General features: G+C 39.3%; 1 protein-coding gene across 1 annotated transcript; it reads left to right on the top strand.

The window, feature by feature from the left end:
• Positions 1 to 225: 225 nt before the first annotated feature.
• On the top strand, positions 226 to 24,561 carry INTS7 (integrator complex subunit 7). The gene is made up of 20 exons (XM_027890760.1): positions 226 to 336; positions 471 to 600; positions 1,373 to 1,519; positions 4,290 to 4,427; positions 4,900 to 4,946; positions 5,440 to 5,639; positions 7,044 to 7,166; positions 9,725 to 9,842; positions 11,220 to 11,354; positions 11,925 to 12,022; positions 12,700 to 12,939; positions 13,619 to 13,756; positions 14,464 to 14,670; positions 18,327 to 18,521; positions 19,302 to 19,405; positions 19,799 to 19,867; positions 20,939 to 21,071; positions 22,323 to 22,421; positions 23,116 to 23,301; positions 24,214 to 24,561. Exons 1-20 carry the CDS (start codon positions 246 to 248, stop codon positions 24,499 to 24,501), a joined length of 2,886 nt encoding a protein of 961 aa, XP_027746561.1. The 5' UTR covers positions 226 to 245; the 3' UTR covers positions 24,502 to 24,561.
• Positions 24,562 to 24,642: the final 81 nt, after the last annotated feature.

The raw sequence follows: 24,642 nt of genomic DNA, 5'->3' as shown, positions 1-24,642 counted from the left end.
GCCAAAACGACCGGCCCGCCAAGCCCGCGGCGCGCCCTCATTGGCCGGCGGGGAGCGCGCGGTGCCCCGCCCCCCTCCCCTGGTTGGGCTGTGCTGGGGCGCGGATGGGGGCGGGGCCCCGGAGCCACACCCACCACCCGGTCCCGCGGCCGCGGTGAGTGGGGGGCGGGCTCGCGCCTGCGCGGGAGCGGCCCGCAGGCGGGAGCGCGGCTGCGCGTGCGCGGGGCGGGCGGCGAGGGGCAGGAATGGCGTCCAGCGCCAAATCGTTCCTGGCCGACGCGGGGTATGGCGAGCAGGAGCTGGACGCCAACTCCGCGCTCATGGAGCTCGACAAAGGTGAGGCCGCGCCGGCTCGGGGTTGTCGCGGGGCCGGGGAGGGAGCTTGGCTTTATGCCTCTTTATCTGCAGCGCGGGCGGAGGGAGGATCTGGGTCCGGAGGTATCTGCGGTAATTCCTGTGTTCTCGCTTAGGCCTCAGGTCTGGCAAACTCGGGGAGCAGTGCGAAGCCGTGGTTCGTTTTCCCAGGCTCTTCCAGAAGTATCCCTTCCCCATTCTCATCAATTCGGCGTTCCTAAAGCTGGCTGATGTCTTCAGAGTGGGGTGAGTGCCATCGGGCAGCTTCTCCCCATTCAAATCTCCGGTCTGTAGGACTCGCACTTGTGAACGTGTCCATCTTTAGTGGACTTAAGTGGCTATGAGTGATCAATGACAGAGTTCCGTTTTCGTCTATCCTGATTTGAGGATTCTCTTCCTGATTGATTTAAATTCACCAGTGTAACGTCTGCTTCACAGGCACATTCAAATTCATAATTCTTAAATAGATGAATGGTCATATGTGCAAACTTTGAGTCATGTAATGTTAATAACAAAGCTCAAAGTATAGATTTTCGAAATGCCTGTTATCTAAGTGATGTGCCTAATAGAATCGGACCTACTTTGGAATAATTTAAAAAGTTAAGTGTGGATGTTGTGGAATCTTCACTTTGGCTTCAGGAAGGGAAAGAAATTTACTCATGCCTGACAGTGGCAATTAGGCTCTCTTGCCTTAGTCTTGGATGTGTTTTTCTAGAAGAATTGTATCCCTAAGTGTGCTCAAAATAGGCATTTGTTTATCCTCCTCCTCACTGGTGCCAACTGGTTCATTTCCCTGGAATTGGGCCTAAATCTGACACTACCAGAACTAGAAAATAAAACAATAGTGTGTTGATAGTCCCTTTTCTATTACATCAGTTTACTCAAACATTTCTAAAGCGTAGACATTTCCTTGTTTTAATTTTCTTTCAGAAGTTGCTTTAAAATAATTTAGTGTTTAAAGTGCTTCAATTTTTGTTATAAAGTAGCCTGACAAAGAAATGTGTGTATTTTCTAATAGGAACAACTTCCTGAGGCTGTGTGTGCTGAAAGTTACTCAGCAGAGTGAGAAGCACTTAGAGAAGATCCTAAATGTGGATGAATTTGTCAAAAGAGTTTTCTCAGTAATTCATAGCAATGACCCAGTTGCTCGGGCTATTACACTCCGGTATGTATTACATGAATGATCTTAATTTACTTCATATCTGTAGCTAGTTACCAGTGTGCTGGCCTGGAACAACAAGGCCAAGTGCAAGGTGCTGCACCTGGGTCGGGGCAACCCCTGGAATCAACACAGGCTGGGGGAGGAAGGGGGTGAGAGCAGCCCTGCTGAGAAGGACTTGAGGTGCTGGTGGATGAGAGGCTGGACGTGACCCAGCAATGTGCACCCACAGCCCAGAAAGCAAATCGTGTCCTGGGCTGCATCAAAAGCAGTCTGGCCAGCAGGGTGAGGGAGGGGAAGCTGCCCCTCTGCTCCACTCTGGCGAGACTGCACTTTGAGCACTGCACTGCATCCAGCTCTGGGTTCCCCAGCACAGGAAGGACATAGACGTGTTGGAGGAAGTCCAGAGGAGGCCACCAAGATTATTAGAGAGATGGAGCACCTCTCCTAGGAGGAAAGGCTGAGAGAATTGGGGCTGTTCAACCTGAGAAGAGAAGGCCTTAGAATGACATATTTGCAGCCTTCTGCTGTCTGAAGAGAAACTACGAGACAGATGGAGTGGGACTTTTCACGAGAGCATGTAGTGATAGAACAAGGAGAAATGGCTTCAAACTGAAAGAGAGTAGATTTAGATTAGATATTAGGAAGAAATTCTTTTCTGTTGGTGCCTCCAGTGAGGCACTGGAACAGGTTGCCCAGAGAAGCTGTGGATGTCCTATCCCTGGAAGTGTTCAGGGCCAGGTTGGGTGGGGCTTTGAGCAAGCTGGTCTAGTGGAAGGTGTTCCTGGTCATGGCAGGTGTGATGGAATCAGATGATCTTTAAGATCCCTTCCAACCCAAACTGTTCTATGATTCTATGAATGAAATATAGAAGGCTTTTTATACGTTGCTCATGGAATTAAAAGCAAAGACATCTGTCTTTAAAGGGGGTAAATGATAAAGATCTGTGATCAGAACAACAAGGTTATTAATCATTAAAGATAGTGAGAATTTTGTGGATGGCTCCAGGTAAAACAGAATTTGCAGTGCTGAAATTTTGTGTACTCAGGAGAAGAAAACTGAACCTTGTTGTATGCATAACCCAGACAGTAGCCATATGCAATATATATTGCCTATGATATATTTAGACCAGGACCAAAAGGAAAGTGCTTCCTTGCACGTCAAAATAATTGTTGTTAACTTGTAACCAAAGCTTATTGGAACCTTGTTATGCTTGCACCTCTTTTTCATTCGTAGTTGTCCTACAAGTTTACTGCTTGTTGGTCTCTGATCAAAAACTTCTGAGGAAGTGCTGTTGTACTGTTTGGACTTCCTAGGAATCAAATCGGAAAACAAAGAAAATAAACCTGTCTTTAATGTCATTGTCTTGCTGCTTTGGTGTCTGTGTCTCCAGCACTATCCAACATCATCATCTTAACTGCATCTTCCAACCCCTATGCTAGTGAATGTGAATGTGAAGAGCACTTTTCTTTTTCCCTTTATATTCTTTTTTTTTTCCTCTCCATTTAAAACTGTTACTGATTTCACTGTTGAAAGATGGGAGGCATTAATGGGTTTGATTGACTACCTCATGTGTCCACTTCTTTTTTCTTTTGATATTTCATTTGAAATTATGCTTTCATGCTCTGGTCACAGAAATCTTTAAATACAATGGGACTACATGTTTTCTTGTAGTTCCCTATCGTATTCTAACATACATTTGCAGTTGTTGACTGGCACTGAGAGCAGCCTGCTAGAAGTCTCAGGAATCCACTCAGTTTGAAAAAATACTTAAATTACAAATAAATTCACATGATAGATCAAGTGAAATGTTAAAAGGGCTGTTGGTTCAGCAGTTTCAGATTAAAGTCTTCTATTGGTTTGGTTTTGTCCTTGAATAGTGTCAGAAAGAGAGAACATGTAGAAAGAAAGATCTGCTAAAACAAAACTTGGTGGAATTTTATTGCTAGATAACTGTGTGTAAATATTTGCACAGAACTCTTGCTAAAATTACCATCAGTGTTACCATCCTGCGTTCCTTCTTCTTTTGTTATGCTAAATATGTCTGAAGGGTACCTTCATAGCAAAGTTTAAATTGACTTGCAACTTTGTTAGCAGTTCTACAAAAGGTATTGAACTATTCCTACTAATAACCTTATCCCACATCAGTGAAAGATCTTGGAAACAAACTATGAAAGACATTTGATTACTTGATCATCGTAACTACTCAAGAAACTTCTCTTTCACAGCATGTGAACTTATTTACTTCTACAGTCTTAATTAGGAAGAGGGATAGAAAAAGTAGAAACTAAATTAGCAGTTTTCTAAATGTGTTTTTATATCCCCCTAGACTATCACATTTTTGAATTTATATTTCATGGTGTTCTTCATGTGTGTCCTAAAATAGCCATCAGTACATTTTAGTGTTAAATCTGTTGTATTAATATCAGAGTTTGAATGTAAAAGCATCTTAAAAATGCTTATTCCTGGTGCCATAGTGCACTCTTAATTTTAAAAGAATTTTTGGTTAAGTTTCTCACTGTACAATTTCAATCTAAGAGGTATCATAATTAAGTTTTTATCAAACCACTGACATAACCCACATGACAAAATTTGTTACCTTTTAGTTATATGTCTACTTTTAGCATTTGCTTGTTTCTATAATAGACAGGAAAGGGCACATACTTATAGAAAAAACAGTATTTTAACCAGTCATTTTACATTCCTATTTAGTTTCGTCTTACATTTCTTCTGGGATCATCGTTCTTCCTGATTTTTCTGTGATTCATTTCTGTAGGATGTTGGGCAGCATGGCATCTATTATTCCAGAAAGGAAGAATGCACATCATAGTATTCGTCAGAGTTTGGATTCCCATGATAATGTGGAAGTGGAAGCTGCTATATTTGCTGCTGCCAACTTTTCTGCACAATCTAAGTAAGATTTTTTTTCAATTCCATTAAATAGAAATTTAATGATAGTGATATCAGTATCATTTATAGCAAAGCATTTAATTATGTGCAATAATAGTATTGTAGAGAAACCTGAGTACAAGTTTAACATGATTTTTTTTTTGAAAATGGAAAGCTCATAAATATGAGAATTCAAAAAGTGCAATAGGAGCTTTAATCAAGGATTATTTTACAGAAATTTTATTAGGGAGCAAAATGTAGTGCTGCTTGTCATTTTGGCACATTTTTTTGAAAGCTTCCATTTTATCATTTGATCTTGCCCTTGTGCAGAGGTTCTGAAAAGACCTTGGTCTTGGCAGGCACTTTTTTGGGAAGGTTTTTATTGTTAAAACACCGTGTTTGGTAGTTCAGTTGATTTTTTTTAGATCTAATTTCTAATTTTTTCATTACTTAATTTTTTAGTTTTCATTTCACCTGGTACTTTCTTTTCTCTACAGGGATTTTGCTGTCGGAATATGTAATAAAATCAGTGAGATGATTCAAGGTACGTGTGTATATTGAATGATAAAAGGGAAAAGCTTTAATTTATCTGAAAATTCTTTATTATTCATATTTCCATACTAGATACCAGAATGCTGTTGCCCTCATACTCAGATAATTCCAATTTTTAAATTTAATTAGCTCACCAATAATCCAATGTCTGGCTCTTATGTCCTCTTAAAATCTAAGTTCTCGAAGCACCTGTTTGGTACAGAATAAAAGCTTATCTACGGTAGATGAATAAACTTACACAGACTCTCACGGGTTGCTTCAGGTGAGTTAATAAGTGTGCTACCTGCAGTGAATCAAGGAGCAGCTTTCTCAAACAGCCATGAAAGCGCTCGATACTGGTGTTGTTACACACCTTCCCCCTATTTGGAGCCAGTGCATGTGTCTGCACAGTCTGCATTCAGCAGATGAGGCACGTTGTGTCCCTCAGTGCTGCCAAACGCCGGTACAAGGACTGACACTCCGCCTGTTCCCTTTCCTTGTTGCAGGGTTGGCCACACCCGTGGATTTGAAGTTGAAGTTGATCCCCATTCTGCAGCACATGCATCATGATGCCAGCTTGGCCTCCAGCTCCCGGCAGCTGCTCCAGCAGCTGGTGACATCCTACCCCTCTACCAAGATGGTCATTGTTACTCTGCACACCTTTACTCTGCTTGCTGCTTCTTCTTTGGTTGACATTCCTAAGCAGGTAGTTCTTCCTAATACATTAAGTACTAAGTACATTTGAAAATAATTCAAATTCTAGGTGGTTCTGTTTCCAGACAATCTCATCAAACACATTAAGCCTTTTTTAAAAATCATAACCTGTCTTTCTTAAAGTCAGCTGGTATTGAAATCAGCTAGGAACGATCAGCATTCAGGAAAGCAAACACCCTGACTTTTTCTGAAAGCATTTCGTTGTGCCTGTAGAGGCCAGCCTTCACTTTCCACTGCTGTATATTGCCTTGTTGTTTGGGGGTGCCTTTTTCTTTCGTGCAAGCGAATGAATGTTTCAGTAGCACAGAATGCATTTTAAAAGGTATTTCTTGAAGAACTTTGAGAATTTGAGTCTGTTGCTTAAATTTAGGACTGTACACCGAGTAATGGGAAAAGCGGTGATGGAAAAGTACGATGCTTTTATGCTCTGGTAATGAGCTTTGTGGATGTGATTTATATAGCAGATCTAAACACAGTGACACTTGAGACTCATCTAACTAATCCTTGTAAAGTAGTCATGAAAATCTATTTGCTTTATTTCAGTCCTGTACAGCTGAAAGTGGGAAGCTGGTGTCTGTTACTGTTAGGCTAATAGCATTGATCTGTCTGAAACTTTTGGTATGGCTCATTTCTGTATTTCAGAGGATGCTTTTGATAGTACTGAATCTAAGTCTACTGAAACAGCATTAGAACACTTAATGTGCTGCTTTTTTTTTTTTTTTTTTAATGGCAGTAAGCGTGAAGATTTAGGCTGTATTTCTGCAGCACAACAGCAGCCAATACTGCTTAAAACTGATGTAGTCATGGTGGGGAGGTTCAAGCTTTTTCATGTCCTGGCTATTCCCTGCTTGTAAATTTGCAGACAATGAGCACAATAAAGGACACGCAAGCAAGTGTTGCTTACACTGAGATAAATGCTTCAGAAGGTGTGGGTAGGGATTATTTTGTTTGGTTGGGATTTTGGGGGTTGTTTTTGCAACTGCTGAAGTACAAGGTATGTCTCTCTTGCTATCTGTTAAGTGTAGATCACACAGATGCCCAAATTAGCATCAAATGCCCAGAATACTGGTTAGCAGCATAATCACAACAGTTTAAGATGTTTACTGAGTTTCTCAAGGATGTTTTGTGGTATTTCTGAGTGCTGAAACTTATCTTGAAGCTTCTCGCATACACAGGGTTGTGTAGAGAAGGGTACATGAACAAGGAGAGCAGGATGGTAAAAAAATGCCAGACTGTTTTAGCTTGCAGTGGCTTCACGGTCATGAGACAAGCAATCAGACAGATAGGGCAAGTTAATTTTGGTAGAGTATGCTCAACATTTCTTCAAGAGTGCTTTTGAAAAGACTTCCTTCTAGTAGCATGTCTCCTCTTAAACAATGAATTTATTTCACTGCAGATCCAGCTTCTGTTGCAGTACTTGAAAAATGACCCCAGGAAGGCTGTGAAGAGGCTTGCAATCCAGGATTTGAAGTTGCTGGCCAACAAGACACCACATACATGGAGCAGAGAAAATATTCAGGTTCATACATTTTTAAGCTGAAGTTTAAACTTTCTAATTAGTTGTAGGATTCTTTCTAGAAGAACAGCTTGGGAGGTAAAGGAAGGAGGGACGTGCATCTCCGTGTCCTTAGGTTAGGTTACTGTGCCAAGCAGAGTAGCCAAGTACTAATGAGCAGTTCATAGAACATCCTTTTTGGACAAGTTGACACATAAGGATCAAAATTGAAGTGTTACAGATGAGGAAAGGCATGTGTAATGTAGTAGGCCTTTTTAGAACAAGGAAATAACTTTTCCATCTGACAAACTGATCCGAGGTAATAGACATGAGAGCTGAATGTTTACATTAATCTTAAAATACTGAGTACACATGAATGCTTTCATGTAACACAGAGTTTCTGGGATTTGTCAAAGCATGTCGTCCAGCAAGGTATACCTGAAAGGACAAGTGTCATTTTGACTTCTTTTCTTAGGATTAATGGCTTATTTTCAATAGTAGCCTTGTGACTCCCATAGTATGAGACCCTAGACAGTGTTTATAGTGCACCTGTGCTATTTAGGGAAACCGTTGTTATACTGTAGATACTATCACTGCATTCTTTCAATCACAGTTGCCTGTGAATATTTTTTTCTCCTTGTCTTTCTCTTTTTCTGGTAGAAATAACTATAGGAAATAACTTCAGGTTAGATTAATGGGAAAGTAAATATTTCCAGAACTTAATGGCAGAGGGTTACAGCTCTAGTTTTTTCTAGGTCATTTTTTCTTTGCTTTTGCTACCCTTGGAAGCTACTTTTGTTCTATGTTGTTGGAGCATAAGGCAGCTGGGAGGAAAAACTATGTGGGTTTTTGTTAACAATCATGTGAGAAATAAAGCATGTTCTGGTTTGCCCCTGATTCTTAGAGATGACGATTTGGAGCGTGCAGGGGTTTTTGTTTAAGTGAACTGTTTTGTTCTTCATAATGTATTAATACCAGAAAGGTATTTTTAAGGAGTTGCTTTATGGATTGTTTTATGGATTCTTTGCTGTCAAAATGCTACTCCTTTATGTCATGTTAGTAGTAGATGTTGATAATGTGTCTTTCATCCTCACATAGTGTCTTAAAGTTTGTGTCCTAATGTTTGAAATGCACAGGGACAAGTTCCATTGAACTAAATTAGTGACTACGTTAAAACAAGATCAATTGTCTGAATTTTCTGCTTTCTGAATGGCATGCAGAAATAATAAGAATTTTTCTGCCTTCTGAAGTATAAAGTCAATATTTAGAGAAGGGCAATTTGTTCTCCATATATTTAAATGACTTAGTAATGTTTATACAACAGAGATTGGAACAAACCCTCCTTCTCTCATGGCAAGACTTGCTTCTTGTACCTTTTTAACAACAAAAGTTGGTTAGTTTCTTCAGCATTTTGGGTCTGTCAGGTGGGAAGCTTGGTCTTTGAGTTGTGGAGACTTCACTTATTCTAGACATCAGCTTTAGAAGCTGTTGCTGTTGATGCCTAGAGCAGTCCTTCTGACTCCAAAGGTAACCAGCACTCTGTGCTCCATCCTGCTAGTTCTTCTGTGTTCCTGGCATTCTTCAAAGTTCTGAGAGGGAATCTAATAGCACTGGAGTAAAACATCAGTGTCTTGGGAGATATTGAGACTCATTTTCAACCCTAATAATTGTCTCTTCCTCTGTCTGTTGATGCCATACTATTTAATGGATTAGCAAAGTATTAATTGGTACAAATTACAGATGTACTTAGAATTTAACCCTTATACCATACACATGCCTGACTGATAAGAACACCACGGGGTTTTTTTTTTTGTTCTGTGGAACTAATTCTGTGTTGTTGGTTTTTTTAATTCAGTTACTCGATGTTATCATTCAGCTTTGACACTCTCTGAGGCAAAATATGCTTATATTTTCAGTTTGTATCTCATATTACTGTCCCTCTGTTGACTAAAAAAACCTCAAAATCAGTGAATGACTGTGGACAGTGTTGACATAATGACTTGAGAACAATGTGCATTTTAAGAGTTTTTCCAACCTAGATCTGATAAGGCCTGACGAGATGTGGCAGAAGACACATAAGTATGATGGCATATTCAACTATAAATGAATTAAAAATAAAATATGCTTATTATTTTTCTCAAGGAACTTAAACTGTATTCTGCTGGACACTAGTGCTGGTAAGGGAAATGATTTTTGAAACTTTGGTCTTCAGAGGTGTGTATTTACATAAAACCCTGCAGATTGCTACAAAGCAAAATAATCAATATGCCTCTGAGACTGGAGAAACTGACTTAAAATCTTGTGTAATTTTTGATCAATGAGACCTGATAATATTTTTGCCACTCATTTTTAATTAATAAGTGACTTATAATTGATGTTTCATAGCAGATAAGAAAGACTCCCTGTCACTTTTCTGCCAACCAGATCCTCAGTCTTCTAGAACAGTCGCTTGATTTTAGTATAGTATTTTCTGTAGGAAAATTTTGACTCTCAAGACTTTTCGGAGAAGTGCAATTACGTTTTTAATACAGGTTGCTCGTGGGACTTCTTACCTCTGTATCTTTTTTCTTGCTGATCTTTAGGCACTCTGTGAATCCGCTCTTCACACTCCTTATGACAGCTTGAAAATGGGCATGTTATCTGTTCTTTCCACATTATCAGGGACCATTGCCATTAAACAGTACTTCAGCAGTGCTCCAGGTAAGAAAAGATGGTTATCTTTGGCATTTCTAATAGGTTGGTTTTGTACGAATGATCAATTGCATCTAAACAGTTTGTAGTGTATTCTTAAACTATTTTTGAACTGCAGAATACTGGGTGAGAGTCAGGCTGTGCTTATCATATGTAAACTTAAAGTGAGATGCTGCATACCCATGAATAATCATGGTCTCCGATTTCCTTCTGTTTTGTGGGTCCTATAGTATATGATATGGGGTTTTACCTTTGGGTCTTCAACATTTCTTCACTTTACAATCACAAGTGTTGCCTCTCAAATGGCTGACCTGCGTTCTGTTTAAGTGTTGCCGTTTATGTCGTGTTGGTCCAATAAAAAACACACAAGAAGGCTGATTCAGGGCCACATAAGAAAAGGCCTCTTCTTTATTAAATCCCAGCTCCTTTTATATCATTTTCAAAAAGCAGCAACCAAGCAGCGAGCAAGTAGCAAGGAAGTAGCAAGCAAGCAGCAACATCCTAATTGGCCACTCATCATTACCGATACACTTGGCAGGAATCATGAGACACCTGGAGATTCCCAAGGATGAGGCTCTGGTTCTCACATACCAAATCTACGGGCTCACAGTCCGCCCTCATTCCCCAATTAGCCTGTGTGTAAAACTTACTTATCTTCAAGGCCACACTCGAAAGTTTTCCAAGTCAATCTCCTCTTCCAGGGAGCTAACAGACCCGCTGTTAACCTCTACACTTAAGGTGCTTTCAAACCCTGGATTTGCACTGTTCTTGAATAGCAGGGAGGCTTCATGGTGTGAGAGTGGGCTGGCATGTTACCCTGGTACAGTGAAGCTGGGCAAAATGACCTGCAGCTGTACCAGGTGAACCTTTCTGCCTTGTCACAGTATTCTGGAGAAATGGAGTAGGCATTTAAAAGTGATTCAAGGTATCTTGTTCCTAGAATTATCATCATGCTGTTTTCTTTTTTCTTCCTGAAAGCCAGACTGCCCTAATGAGTATCATGAGCCCAACTACAGCAACTGCAGAAATGGGGAAAAAAAAAAACAAACAAACATTCTCTTCAGTCATTCTGGCATGTCTGAATAGTTAATATGCTCAGCAGCTTTTTTAATCAGACATAATATTTCTTAAGGCAATATTTCTCTGAGTCCTGAAACATCAACCTTTAGAACCAAATGTTCTTTCTTATGTGTGTCCAATTTGTGAAGTGTTCAGGAATGGGAAAGTCTCTGTGTGTGAAGAGAGAAAGATATTTTCATCCTATCATTTAAACATAACAAAAAAATCTGAAGTCAGTATAGTTGTTTTGTAGAAATGTACTTAAAAATCTGTGGTATATTTATGGACTGTTAAGTTTTATGTTCTATTTGCCTTGTCTTTATTTAGGAACAGCAGCTACAACTGCAAGATCATTTGATTTAGTAAAGCTAGCACAGGAGTGCTGTTACCATACTAACCGTGGTATTGCAGCTCATGGTGTGAGAATTCTGACTAATATATCAGCCTCTTGTCAGGAAAAGGGTAAGTGAAAGCAAGGACAACAAAGTGGGTCCGTTTACAATCAGGCTTATGCACTTAACACGTATTAACTGGTCCTGTCTGTGAACCTGTCTGTAAATCTGTCTGATCCTTCATGCTAGTTAGGAAGAATGGGGACTATAACCTAGTAGAAAATACTCAGATTTTATGAATGGTTGAGAAGATTCCATCTTCGTCTAATTTAGAGAAAATTACTGGGCATAGTAGAACTGGTGCTAAATAAAGGCTTGTTTTCCTTTTTGCTGTAAGACCAGTGAATTGTTTGTCAGCCTTTGAAAACGCTTTGCACAAAATTTGTTGCAAAAGAATAACAGAGCATTTAGAAGCCTTAGTCCGGAGGTTTATGCATGCTTTCCAAATGTCACAGTTGCTGTGACTGCTGAATAGTTACCTGAGACATGGAATGGCAGATTTGTTTCTAATCAAAGTAAGGTAAGGACCTTATTAGGGAGATATTTGTCTGTCATGACTGCAGCAGCAGTGCAAGTATTAAACTGAGTATGGTAAGAAAACAGCACAGAGAACAAATTAACTCTGCTTTTCTTTTTGTAGATCTTCTGCCTTTGGAGCAAGATGCAGTTTTTGGCTTAGAAGCTCTTCTTGTTCTTTGTAGTCAAGATGACAGTCCAGGAGCTCAGGCAACCTTAAAGGTAACATTACTCTTGTCTTCCCCTAGCAAGCTGTAAGTTATAGTAACACCCTGTATAACAGCAGCTCATGTGCACCATATCCTTTCTGGTGGAAGCATAACAGACTGGTGGGAAATAAAGATTTTTCTGGTTTGCCCATAATCAGAATCCAGAGCTCAAGAGAAACTGAGCACAACTATAGTGCACCATCTCTCAGCTCTACAGTAAGTGAATTGTTCCGTGGATGGAGGGAGCCTTCTTCTCAGAGGAACAGCTGTAATAAAACATGAACTTGAACATTGGATGGAGCTGTTCTCTGGAGAAAAAAAGGATCTTGGAGAGAACTTGTTTTGTGGAGATCAAGATGCAATGTACATGATCACAACACTTTTATTATTTCTTTTTTTCCCACTTCAGAAACTACTATCAGTAATTTTTCTAGTTATTTACCTGTAAGGGTTGGTGGTGTGACAAAAACTATGAACAATTCTTTAACTTGCGATGTGTTTTTGTGCAATGAGCTCAGGGACAAAGGCTTGGGCTCTTAGAAAAATCTGATCTTTTGTAGAGTACATGGTTCTGAAAATACCAGATCTATATTTCTGCAGTCGTAGCTGCAGATAAGTAAGTGTGCCTGGCTTTTTTCTTTTTTGAGGAGACATCGTGCTTATTGCTCCTGTTGATTGTGTGAATTGCAGATCACGTTAACTTGTATGGTGAAGCTGGTCAAGTGCCGTCCTCATCTGAGCCAGTCAGTGGTGGAGTCCCTGCTGACGCAGCTCCAGAGTGCCCAGGATAGTGCCAGGATTCTCATGTGCCACTGTTTAGCTGCTATTGCCATGCAGCTGCCTGTCCTAGCAGATGGGATCCTAGGAGACCTAATGGACCTCTATAAATTAATAGGACAATCTGCCACAGATAAGAAACAGGAGCTTTTGGTAAGGCCTCCCTTGATGGATAAAAGTCTGTATAAACAACTGTGGATGGATTGTGTTTAAAAAGGCCGCTAAAACATTTATGTCCAGGTTAATGTGCCAATCTATAGCCACTATTTTCAGTATTGTTTTAACTTTTGAATACATATGTCAGTGCTTAGTGTAGAAATATTTCCTAGATGGAGCTGAGCTAAGCAGTGTATTCCATTAGAGTTTCCAGCAGGTGGCACTGCTTAGACAAACCTGAAATTGACAAATTGACAATTGAAATTATTGGGGTATCTCTAAAGTAATGGTTATAGGCAAAATGGCAATTAGCTCCATTTATATGTGGTGCTCTGATGCACAATGACTTAATATATTGTAAGAGAAAAATGCTTTCATCACATCTATTTGGGAAAGAATTTGAATTTTAAAAAGGAAATTAAAAGCTTTCTGTTAATTTATTTGGAACATTTGAAATATCTCAGTTAAAAGGAAGAGTAAAGATTCTTTAATTTAAAGTTACTTTCATCTGCAAGAAATACTAGGATGACTGTAACTGCTTAAAAGATATGACTCAGAAAAGTTTTTCCATTAAAATATATATGTAATCTTCAATGTAGTATGAAACAGAATTGCCTTTTTTCTTCTTCTCTTACTGAAATATAACTTTCTTCCTCACTCTTCCACTTTCTATTAGGTTTCTCTTGCCACAGTGATATTTGTTTCCAGTCAGAAAGCTTTGTCCACAGAAATCAAAACTGTTATCAAACAGCAGCTGGAGAATACCTCCAATGGATGGACAGCCTACAGGATAGCCAGGCAGGCTTCCAGAATGGTAGGTGAAAATACCTGGATTGTTGTGGTTGGAGGGATGCTAATGATTTATTTGAACTGAATAAGAAAGTAAGGAAAATGGTGGGACTTGGGAGCAGGAAATGAATGGGGATGGGGGTAAAAATCATTTTCCTTCCTAATTACCTGGAATGTTGATTCAGAAATAGGCCATTTAGGACACTGATCCCATCAGAATGGTTTCTCACTTGTGTGTTTAAAGTGTTTGAGAAGGAAGTAAGTAGTGACCTGGCACTTTCTTGATCACTTACCTAACCTGTATTGTCTAACTGTTCTTTAGAAGGTGATACAGGTCATCCTGATGTGTCCTTCTCTTTCTTCAATGTAAAGAAAGAAAGGAAAAGATCCTGTTTCCATTTTCCCTTCAGTAAATTCAGAGCTGGGGTTAGAATTACACAGAAACTAGTATGAGATGCTGAGGTGAAAGTAAATGTCAATGTTTATTTCTCCTCTTATTGAACTATCTTGTGTAAATAACTAGTATATACAGGCTCATGTTTCTATAAAATATAAGTTTTTGCCTTTATTTATTGGGATTTTCACGACCAAAGGATTGGAAAAACTTTTACTATCCTATTTTTAAACTAGGGGTAGTTCTGGAGATGTTACTGTTTTGTTACTTTTATTTGTTTTGTAGAAATCCACAGCCTTCTTTCATGTCCCCTTTTAGAAACATTCTTCTCATTACAGGGCAACCATGACATGGCCAGAGAACTGTATCAAAGCCTGCTGACTCAAGTAGCTTCGGAACACTTCTACTTCTGGCTGAACAGCTTGAAGGAGTTCTCCCATGCAGAACAGTGTCTGACAGGTCTGCAGGAAGACAACTACAGCTCAGCACTTTCTTGCATTGCTGAAGCTTTAAAATCCTATCACAAAGGAATAGCATCACTGACGGTCAGCACACATCTCCTGTGGTGGTGATGTTTCTGTGTACTGCAGCATGTGTTTGGTTTCTGTTCTTAAAGCTCTGAAAAATTTTAAAAGATGTGTAGCGTCTGCCAGACTCTTTTTGAGGTGACTGCAGAGAAGTAACACTGCATCTTCAGAGAAAAGATCCTGTAGCTTAGCCAAGTGTGATTAGCTAGATTTTACTTTGGTTTTCCTTCTTCCCCCCACCCCTCATTTCCTGCCTTGATCAGATCACATGATACGTGACAGATCTTGTTTGAAGTTGCAGTACTTAAAATTTTCCACTCCTTGTCTTGGCTGAATAAAAGCCATTGTAATAGTCAAGCCTGGGAATTTGTCAAAATTGGCTGCTATAGAGTAGAATTCAATTGTCTTTCTCCCTCCTGCTGAGTTCATGTCACCTTGTATTTGACAGTGGGATCTTGTGGAATCCTAACAACAAGGCAACACCAGTTTAGAAAGAGGAGGGAAGACAATTCAACTTGATCAAATTGGCAGAATTGAGATGGTACCTGCTTTTATGGAAATACTTTCTGCTTCTCTGAAGTGATAAAAAGAGCATGTCTGTGAATGTAAACAAAAAAAAACCACATTAATGAATAAGGACCTTCAGTTCTTAGTGTGAATTTGCTTCTTAACAAAAGATGATCCAGCTTCACAATACTTTATTTCATATTTTAGTTTCCATGAAGAAATCTTTACTTACAGTTTTCTTTCTGCATCTTCAGTGAAGCTGCTTTTTTTTTTTTTTTTTTTTTTTTTTTTTTTTTTTTTTTTTTTTTTTTTTTTTTTTTTTTTTTTTTTTTTTTTTTTTTTTTTTTTTTTTTTTTTTTTTTTTTTTTAGTTACTGGTACTGTCAGGGTCATGACAGTTCAGATATTAGTGTTTAATAAAGTGCAGATACTGCTATTTATTAATAAAATGTCCCTGAATAAGCAGAAGGGACATAAATTTTACACTGTTATCCTCTGAAAGACCCGTAATTCCTGAAGTGTTTGTCTTTAAGTATTGGCTGAGCAAATAAGGCTTTTAATTCAGTATTTCAAAATTTCTCTAACATGGAGAAGACATTGATCGGAGGACCTTGTCTAATTAGATGTTAATATTAATTACAGGCAGGAAAATAACTTGCTTAAATAGGTCATTCTGTGATTCAGGAATTATATTACCCTTTCTCTAGAGTTTGGGACTTTTTCTCTGTTGATGGATTCCTGTCTTTGTCTCTGCTGACTCCACTTTCTGCATGCTGCACATAATGCTTTTCTGGGTGCAGTACCTACCTTTTGGGTGGTTGTGGTCCAGAGGAGAAAGTACAGGTTTTGTAGGGTTAGAGAAGAGGAAATTTGGGTTTATTGCTGGTTGTTGCTGACTTGTTGCATCACTCTGGACAACTTCCCAACCTGCCTGAGTGTATCAGCTCTAAGAGGAGCCGCTCACTGTTTGCATCTGTAGAATTCTGTATCTCAGAGGGGAGCAAAGTGCCAGAGTGCACCATAGTCTTGCTGCTGAAGACTTTTGCTGTCTCTGCCCCCTGACTTCAGCTTTACCATTGCTGCTGTTTCAGGGCAGAGCACAACTCAGCACTGGTGTTACCCCAAACCAGTGGTGTGTAGGATGAACCCTGTGTAGCTGTTCCTCTTTGTAGCTGGAAGAGACTGTGCTAGTAAATGCGCTGCAGATGTTTAGTCAGCGCGGTTTTGCGATGATGAAACATTCAGACAGTGTCTGATCTTGTCGGAAAATTTCTCAATTCCTCCTTGATCCACTTACAGCTGTCTTGCATTGCCGCCTGCAGAATGTTCTTACATCTGACTTAGTGCACTTGAGGGAAAGTAGTCCCATTGCTTTATGGATGAGAGTTGTATGTGGGAGGACAGGGACTTGCCGTGGAGCATATTGACCACAGTCCTCATCCATTTTGCTGTGTATTTGCTTGTAGAGCTATCAGAAGGTTTGCAAAGGACCTGCTCTTTCTGGCACGAAACATGTGTCTCAGTGGAAGTTTTGTGCTTATTTTTCACTGCTGGTAATCTGAGGAAGATACAAAACTTGAACAAAGCACTAATACAGCCATTGGTTAAGTGGCACTAATTCCAAATATGTTGATAGCAAGTGATGGTGTTTAAAGAACTTGGCTGAGCTAAAGAACTCTGTTAGTTTCAAAAAAGAGTTGTAACTCATTTATTGCCCATGGCTTAATGGGTAGCAGATAAGGTAATTGCAGTATTAATGAGACAAGCTTGTATTTCCATTTACAAGAATCAAGTCCAATTTGTGCTACTAAAAATGTCTGGATTTTCTGATATAAGTACTGGTACTTTACTGTCTTTAAAAGCACGTAGTCTTTGTAGAGCAATTACTGTGCAGTGTACCCTCTTCCACGGAGGGTTTTCTGAAACTACCCATGCAGAATAAACTGAACATTTTCAATTCAAAAGGGATTTTTTTGTGCCCTTGGTGAAGGAAAAGCAGAGTGATAGATAAGAGAGGCTGAGTGGCTCAAGTGATGAAATAGTCTTATTTCTTCAGTTGAAATCTAGCTCAATAGTTTAAAGTGGCTGCAGTCAGCTGATGTTTCCTCAATTTAGTCAATAGTGGGCCAGTTCTCAGATGACGTGATGTTTTGTGAGACACTAGTTAGCTGTTTCTCTGCCAGCAAAAAAATGGTTCTTAGAAGGTTTTGGGATGGCTTACAACTTCTTGCTTTGAGAAGTGACATGCTTACCTGCTGAGAAATAAGAAGCACTGGGAAGATACGCATGAATTTAACATACTTCCATTCTCTGAGCAAGAGAAAGTCCCAGTGCTTTGTTTTACAGCTTACTCCCCCCTCCACCCCAAAGAAAAAGTGTATTCTTCTCAAAATCCAGGAGTTTATATAAAATAAGTTGTGAATTTTTGACTTAACTAGTATCAAACCTTAAGTACTCCAACTTACCCTCTCCTGGGTGTCCTAATCTGTCACAGATGCTTCTACAAGTCAGATAAGCTCCTAGGGAGCAAAGTTTCACAGAACTGTATTTTCTAAATAATAGTGGCTTGTCAACCCTCCTGGAGTTCTGTTATTTACTGTCCTTAGTTATCACTGGATCATGTCTCTTGGCCTTCATCAAATGCAAGGTTGGGGGCCTTCATAATTTTCCCATCCATTTCACAGTCCGAAAAAATCAAAGGTTATCACCCCCATCCTCTTGCTCTGGGTAACTCTAGGTGATTCTTTCTCTTCTGGCTGATGTAGAGAATCACTTTTTCAGTCCTTGTATTTCTCTTTGATATCCACTTCAATGTACTTTCTCTTACAGTAAAGACTATCTGGGCTAATGTCATTTGAAGCCTTATGACTCGGCCTTGGAAAAAGAGGAAATATGTGCCCTAATAACGCTGTAACAGCTTAAGTCACATTTATTACAGGGATGGTATGCTTGCAATATGACTTAGGAATTATGTAACTTCTGTGTCATTTATATTTAGTATGATTTAAATTGAGCAAACCTGCTAAATGTAATTTTAGAAAAAGCATCTTTTAGAACTTGAACTTTAGGATTTAGTTGTCTGATGAGACAGTTCAGTGACACTGCAATGTTATTTTATCATTTTTGCTTGTGACCTAGATTGCCAACATTCCTATTACTGTGTTTCAGGCTGCTAGTACGCCACTTAATCCTCTGAGCTTTCAGTGTGGATTTGTGAAACTCAGGATTGACCTTCTGCAAGCTTTTTCCCAACTTATTTGTACCTGCAACAGCCTGAAAACAAGTCCACCACCAGCTATTGCCACAACAATTGCTATGACATCAGGAAATGATCTCCAAAGGTGTGGACGCATCTCTAACCAGGCACGTGTTCTTGTTCCACTCTTGCGCGGTTCTGATTAGGACTCGGGTGTCAATTTTGCTTCTCAGCAGTCGTATCTTTCAGAAGGAATGAAAAGTATCAGTGAAGTATTTTGCTGAATAGTGGGCCTTGGCTTTCAGCTGTAGCTATAGGAACGCCTGCCTGTAGCAGGCCACGTTCTGAAGCTGAGCGTGTGCACGTTTTCTCATACGCTCACACGCGCAACTTCCAGGGATTGTGCATGTAGTGAGCCCCTCAAACTCGCAGCAAGGCCTTTCACACCTTGTCTTGAAACACCTCAGGTACTGTGATTACACTCATGAAGAATATGTATACCTTGGGATCCTACTGCAACTCCTTTTGGTCAGTGTTGGCAACTGCCTCGATGCCATGAAAAACACCAAGATAGTTTGCGTCTGAAAAGCACGTAGTCTGCAAGAAGGAATCAGTGGGTAGCTTTTGAAAGATAAAGCAGTTTGATTTACCAGTAGAGAATGGAGGAGGTTGTTGCTGGAGTTTTTTTATTTCACTTTATTTTTAACCTAAGGAGTGTATGTTGGTGTTCTGTTACAGCAGAAATGTCTGTTTAGTGCCTGGATAACAGTCTATCATTTTGGTAATTTTCATCTGTGTGAAGAAGCAAGAACTTTATATATTTTGCTGGAGTGTGTTACCTTATTCCTTCAGTGTTGTGTGTGATAGTGTAGTGGTGTTCTGAATGTGTGGTGTTTTGTTTGTTTTGGTTTGATTTGTGTTTTTGACTAGTAACATTGTCTCTGTAGATGAAACACTCGATGGAGGAATTCCGAAACTTGGCTACACGGTATGGAGATCTGTATCAGTCATCTTTTGATGCAGACTCTGCAACTCTAAGGAATGTAGAACTGTATCCTTTTAAAAGCTTATAATTTGTCCACTTGCCTTCTCATGTAGTCAGCACAAAGCTTAACAGTCCTCTTTTCTATAGACTGCCACAAAGTCATTTTGAAGCACTTAACAACGCAAAAATTATGTACCAGTTGCTTAAAACCTAATTGAAAATAAACATTACCACACTATTGTTTGGAATTACTTTATGAACAAATTATGACACAATAATTGGAGCAACACAAAACTTGATAATTTCATAGTTCTTGCTCCATGTTTACTAAACAAGTAACGACTGTAAAATTGCTTCACAAAAGCTAGAGAAACAAGGAAAAGTGCCACTAAATACACTGTATTTCTTGTTTTAGGTGCCAACTTTTTAAGCCTTTCAAGTCCTTAGTATTAATATCAGACAACAGCAGAGCTGCCTTTTGATTTCACATGCAATAGAAGCACTGATTTTGGATCCAGAATCTGCAAGGTAGATTTGATAGTTAACTTCATGCTCCTTTTCTGATTATTTCTAAATCCTTGGAGCTTTAAGCGCTGGAATTTGAAGAATGTTTAGAAAGTTTCTCATTAGACCCTTCTAATTATATTTTGGGCAGACTTAAGGATCTGTTGCTTCTGTGCCATACCTTGCAGGCTGCGGACTGTGTTTTGGGTTCTGCATTTTACGCTGATTTTGCTCGAGAGCACTATACTGGATTTGTTTTAAGTATAGTCATGTATTAAAGTAAAAAAAGACTTTTAATCTCTCCTTTAACCACCTATTTTGTGTCATTCTCTATTAGCTCCCCTGCCTGTTGCTTGCACTTGTAAGTGCACCTTAGCTTCCTTCACAGTTGTGAAAATATATGCACTAGATTAGTTCAAATTTCTAATGTAAATCCATTACCTCTGGTTCTTTTTCTAACAGTGAACTTATATCCACTAGAAAATCACACTGAAGTGCCCATGAACTGAATCAATGTTGTAAACTCCCAGGCTGAGATTAAATGGAAAATACTGTGGAAAAAACCTCTCAGTGATTTTGTAACTGGCAATAAAAATGAGCATCCTAAGTGACTGTAGTGCTCATTATGAATTAAGCATTGCTTAGAATGTGTATTAATTAAACTTATATGAAGCTGGGTGTCGAGGAGATGGCATTGTATTCAGAGCATGAAATTATAAACTTCCAGGTATAGTCTTAATTCTGACTGGCATTCTTGCTTTTTTTTCTGTTTAAAAATGTTATAAACACTGCAGGCTTAAATAAAAGCCAGGGGAAGTAAGCATGCTGAGTCTGTTAGACCTGTAACTGTTTCAAGTGAGAGAGGGTGGGGACAGAAAGTGGTGGCTAAGCTGTAGTTTAGAAAAGTTTAAATGTAAAGAGCAAGTCTTACAGTGAGAAAACAGTAAAGGAACAGAACAAACAGTTTGAAAGACATTCCTTCATGGATTTCAAGTTGTAACAGAGGATGGTTTTGTTGGGTGTGTTTGGCAGTGTGCCTTCCAGGTTATGATGAGGAAAGTAAGTTAGACACAATAATAAGTTTTCTTTTTTTAGTTTCCAGGAATATAGCTCGAATGGAACAGCTCATGTTGAAAGTGAATATGAAAGAAGAATGATGTCTGTATTTAATCATGTGCTAGAGGAAGTGGAATCCCTCAACAGGAAGTATGCTCCTGTGTCTTACTTGGCAAGTAACAGTTTTATTTTAAATGTATATTCTGTAGACAAAGGTGCCAGAAACCTGGCAACTCCATATCTCTATGGATATATGGCCAAGAAACCAAAAAGCACTCTCAGTTAATTAGCACAGCCTCTTACTGGCACAAATGGTCTCTACATAGACACACTACTTCAAAAATACTTCAGAAATGTTTTTGATAAAACACCTGTAACCTTACTGATATGATAAAAAGTAATCTTTTAAAAATTCTGGTATTTAGAGCATAGCAGATGCTGATAAGATAACTGCAAGCACTGTCAACTCTCTGTCAGACCTCTCACCACGCTCACAAACACTGAAGCACATTGTCTCACTTTTCATGCTCTTGTCGTGAAGGAATTCTCCCCCTGCCACACACAGTGCTGGAGGGTCCAGCACTAGCCTAGCTTTGGTCCCAGAGCTGTTGGTGGTTAATGCTGTGTTTTGTGAGTCTTATCTTTGTTTCTCTTATCAGTGCGGGTCATCAGAGAGCACAAAGTAAAGTTTGCTGAGTGCAAACAGCCGGCTGATAACGTGCCCCTTTACAGGGCTTCTGTGGTTCTGTCTTTTACTGTTGGTGAACATCATAAAGCTAAAGTGCATGTTAATGGGAACCACGTAGTTTGTTTGTCATGGCTGGCTTCTGTTTGCCTTATTTCTAAATTCAACAGTGTTCACCAATTCCAAACAGAATAGAAGAATGAGACCCCGTAAACGGTAGCAAAGGTAAACCCTATAAACTTAGTTGTCACTGGCTCTGTACCAAGGCAGCTGGGTGACTTCAGCAGCACTGCTTGACTTCATCTGAGCCAGAAGGGTGGTACAGTGCAGCAGGGAAAGGAAGAGTGGTCAAGAGGCTTAAAACTTTAAGTTGTGACAGATATCAGTCTTGTGTGCTTGGAGAGGAGTTTGTGTGTGATGTTTCTGTGTATGAGTGTTTCCAGCAGATCCCACTCTGCTGACTCTAACACTAGGACTGGAAAGATTTGTATTTTTCTTTTTCTTGGCCTCCTTGTTGTTGTTTCCAGAGCAGAATACCTTCTTCATAAAAGGCAGAACATAAACAGAGAGGCTGAATGTAATCACTGTCATGATAGTGGCTGTTATTCTACGACTGTATTAGTATGTTTCTGGACTTCTAGTGGAAATTACTGCTGTTTCAATACCTCAAGTATGTGTCTTTTTCCTATGCTATTAATGGTATTTTCTTCTCAATTGTTTTGGCTCTGTTTCTTGCAGCATACAGCTTGTCTGTGCAATGCTGTCATTGCCTTGTTGAAGGTGCCCCTTTCATTTCAAAGGTACTTTTTCCAAAAGCTGCAGTCTACAAGTATCAAGGTAAGTACTGCTCAAATGTGGCCTAAAGTTTCTCTTTACAGAGTCTTTGTTTCATGAGAAAAGCCCTCCTGAAAGCACAAAGCTTCAGCATTTTTAGTGAAGATACTTAACTGCAAATAGCATTTGGGTTTATCTCTTAGGAATAAATTGAATACTATGCATGTATGGTCGTTGAGAACCACTAGTTCTGGTCCTAGGAAGGCAGCTTTTATAAATTTGTATTGTTTTTTCATTTAAAAAGCAAGGTTTACAATCTTGAAGAAAATTGTAATATGTATCAGCTGACGGAATACCTATATGTGATTATGATCATATTTTTTTTGGTTTATATAAGTGCTCCTTTTTTTCTGGGAAAAAGGAAAACCTCAAGTTTTTTAATATTTACTCTTATTGCATTTCACTTCTTTGTTCAGCTTAGTATACTTACTTGTGGCTGTTTTGGGGAAGATTTTTTTCCACATCTTTTGTGCATGTGTAGTAATGAAACTGATATAAATACAATATCTGATGTTTCTGCTTATTAATTAATATAATAACAGGTCTCAGAGAACTTCTGTTTTTCCGTTTGCTGGTTTTCTTGCCAAACCTCTCCTTGGAAATTTTTCTGTAAGAAGGTGTCCTGTTTCATCCTTCAATTGTGTTTGCTTTTCTGGAGGGTTATAGTTACATTTTGGTCTGTTTACTTGTGTTTCAGCTTGCTCTATCCCCATCTCCAAGGAACCCTGCAGAACCTATAGCAGTACAGAACAATCAGCAGTTGGCCCTGAAGGTGGAAGGAGTGGTTCAGCATGGATCTAAACCAGGCCTTTTCCGCAAAATCCAGTCGGTCTGTCTAAATGTCTCTTCGGTGCTGCAGAGCAAATCTGGACAAGACTATAAGGTATGGATAGAATAGAGCCAGGAGGAGTCTGAAGCTCTTTTGGTGTGTTTTCCCGTTCTTTTGTTTGACTCTGGTTAGCAGAATTTTCAGGTTGAAGTGAATGGGTGGTTCTGTTGTTCTTTCACTGCTGACAGTTGACGTTTGAGCACTGGCCAGAGCCAGGCATAGTGCCTGGAAGGGATCTGGGATTTTCAAGTCTGCTCTATGCTAATACCATTTTAGAAACAGCTTTTCTTCCGAAGAAAGAGGCTTTGTGATGTTCAGAACAAGTCATTAGACATCTGCTTGGTATCAGGAAAACTCAGCCTAGGTATATATCGTACAGAACTCCACAGGACAAAAAAAACCCAGGAGCACATTAATTTCTACCACATAGTCACTAAACTTATTTATTGTCATTTTAAAGTTCTTTTATTTTGTTTATGGAAATCATGAGGACAGACTGTCCAAATTAAAGAGCATCTGAGGAGGTACATATTAAATTTAACTAACAGTTTTATCGAAGATTGCATGCCTGCAGTTGAGATTCTGCTGATGTGTGGTATTTGGTGAAAGGCCTGTTTTGGGGCTGGGTTTTTGCTTGGTTGATTGGGATTTTTTGAGGGGGAAAAGGAGAAGGTGAGTAGCTTATAAAAAAACAGAACTAGGAAGTGTGTAATGTTTGACCTGTATTACTCTGTGGAAAACTAGAACCTCAGACTTGTTAGCTACCTTGCTTCTTGAGAGTAGTTTTAAAAACTCATTGACGAAAAAGCGTGTCAAACTGTCTCAAACATGCACTGGTTTAGGAAAATTGAGGACAAAATTTTCCCTCTTTTTTTTTTTTCCCCTCTCTCTCAAATGGAGAGCAGAAAACTTATTTTTGACAGGTTTACATGAAGTTACATTTTAACCTTCCATCTCTGTTCTCAGATTCCTATTGACAGCATGACTAATGAAATGGAGCAGAGGGTGGAACCACACAACGACTACTTCAGCACTCAGTTTCTGTTAAATTTTGTGATACTTGGCACCCACAACATCACAGTAGAGTCCTCTGTGATAGATTCAAATGGTATTGTCTGGAAAACTGGGCCTAAAACAACTATTTTTGTTAAATCTCTTGAGGATCCATACTCCCAGCAGGTCCGTCTTCAGCAACAGCAAGGACAGCCGCCGTCCCAGCAGCAACAGCAAAGAACTGCATACTCACGGTTTTAATCCCCAGAAGTGACTGGTCAACTGGTATTGCAGTTTTTCTTGGACTCTTTTTTTTTTTTTTTTTTTTTTTTTTTTTTTTTTTTTTTTTTTTTTTTTTTTTTTTTTTTCTTTGAAAGACCTACAATTGTAACCTTCTCCTAG

This window comes from Empidonax traillii, unplaced genomic scaffold (genome assembly GCF_003031625.1).
Source record: "Empidonax traillii isolate 1590-97213 ecotype Southwest subspecies unplaced genomic scaffold, ASM303162v1 scaffold296:size1881848, whole genome shotgun sequence".
Lineage (NCBI taxonomy): Eukaryota > Metazoa > Chordata > Aves > Passeriformes > Tyrannidae > Empidonax > Empidonax traillii.
The sequence above is the reverse complement of the archived record's forward strand: the minus strand, read 5'-3'. Positions and strand labels throughout refer to the sequence as shown.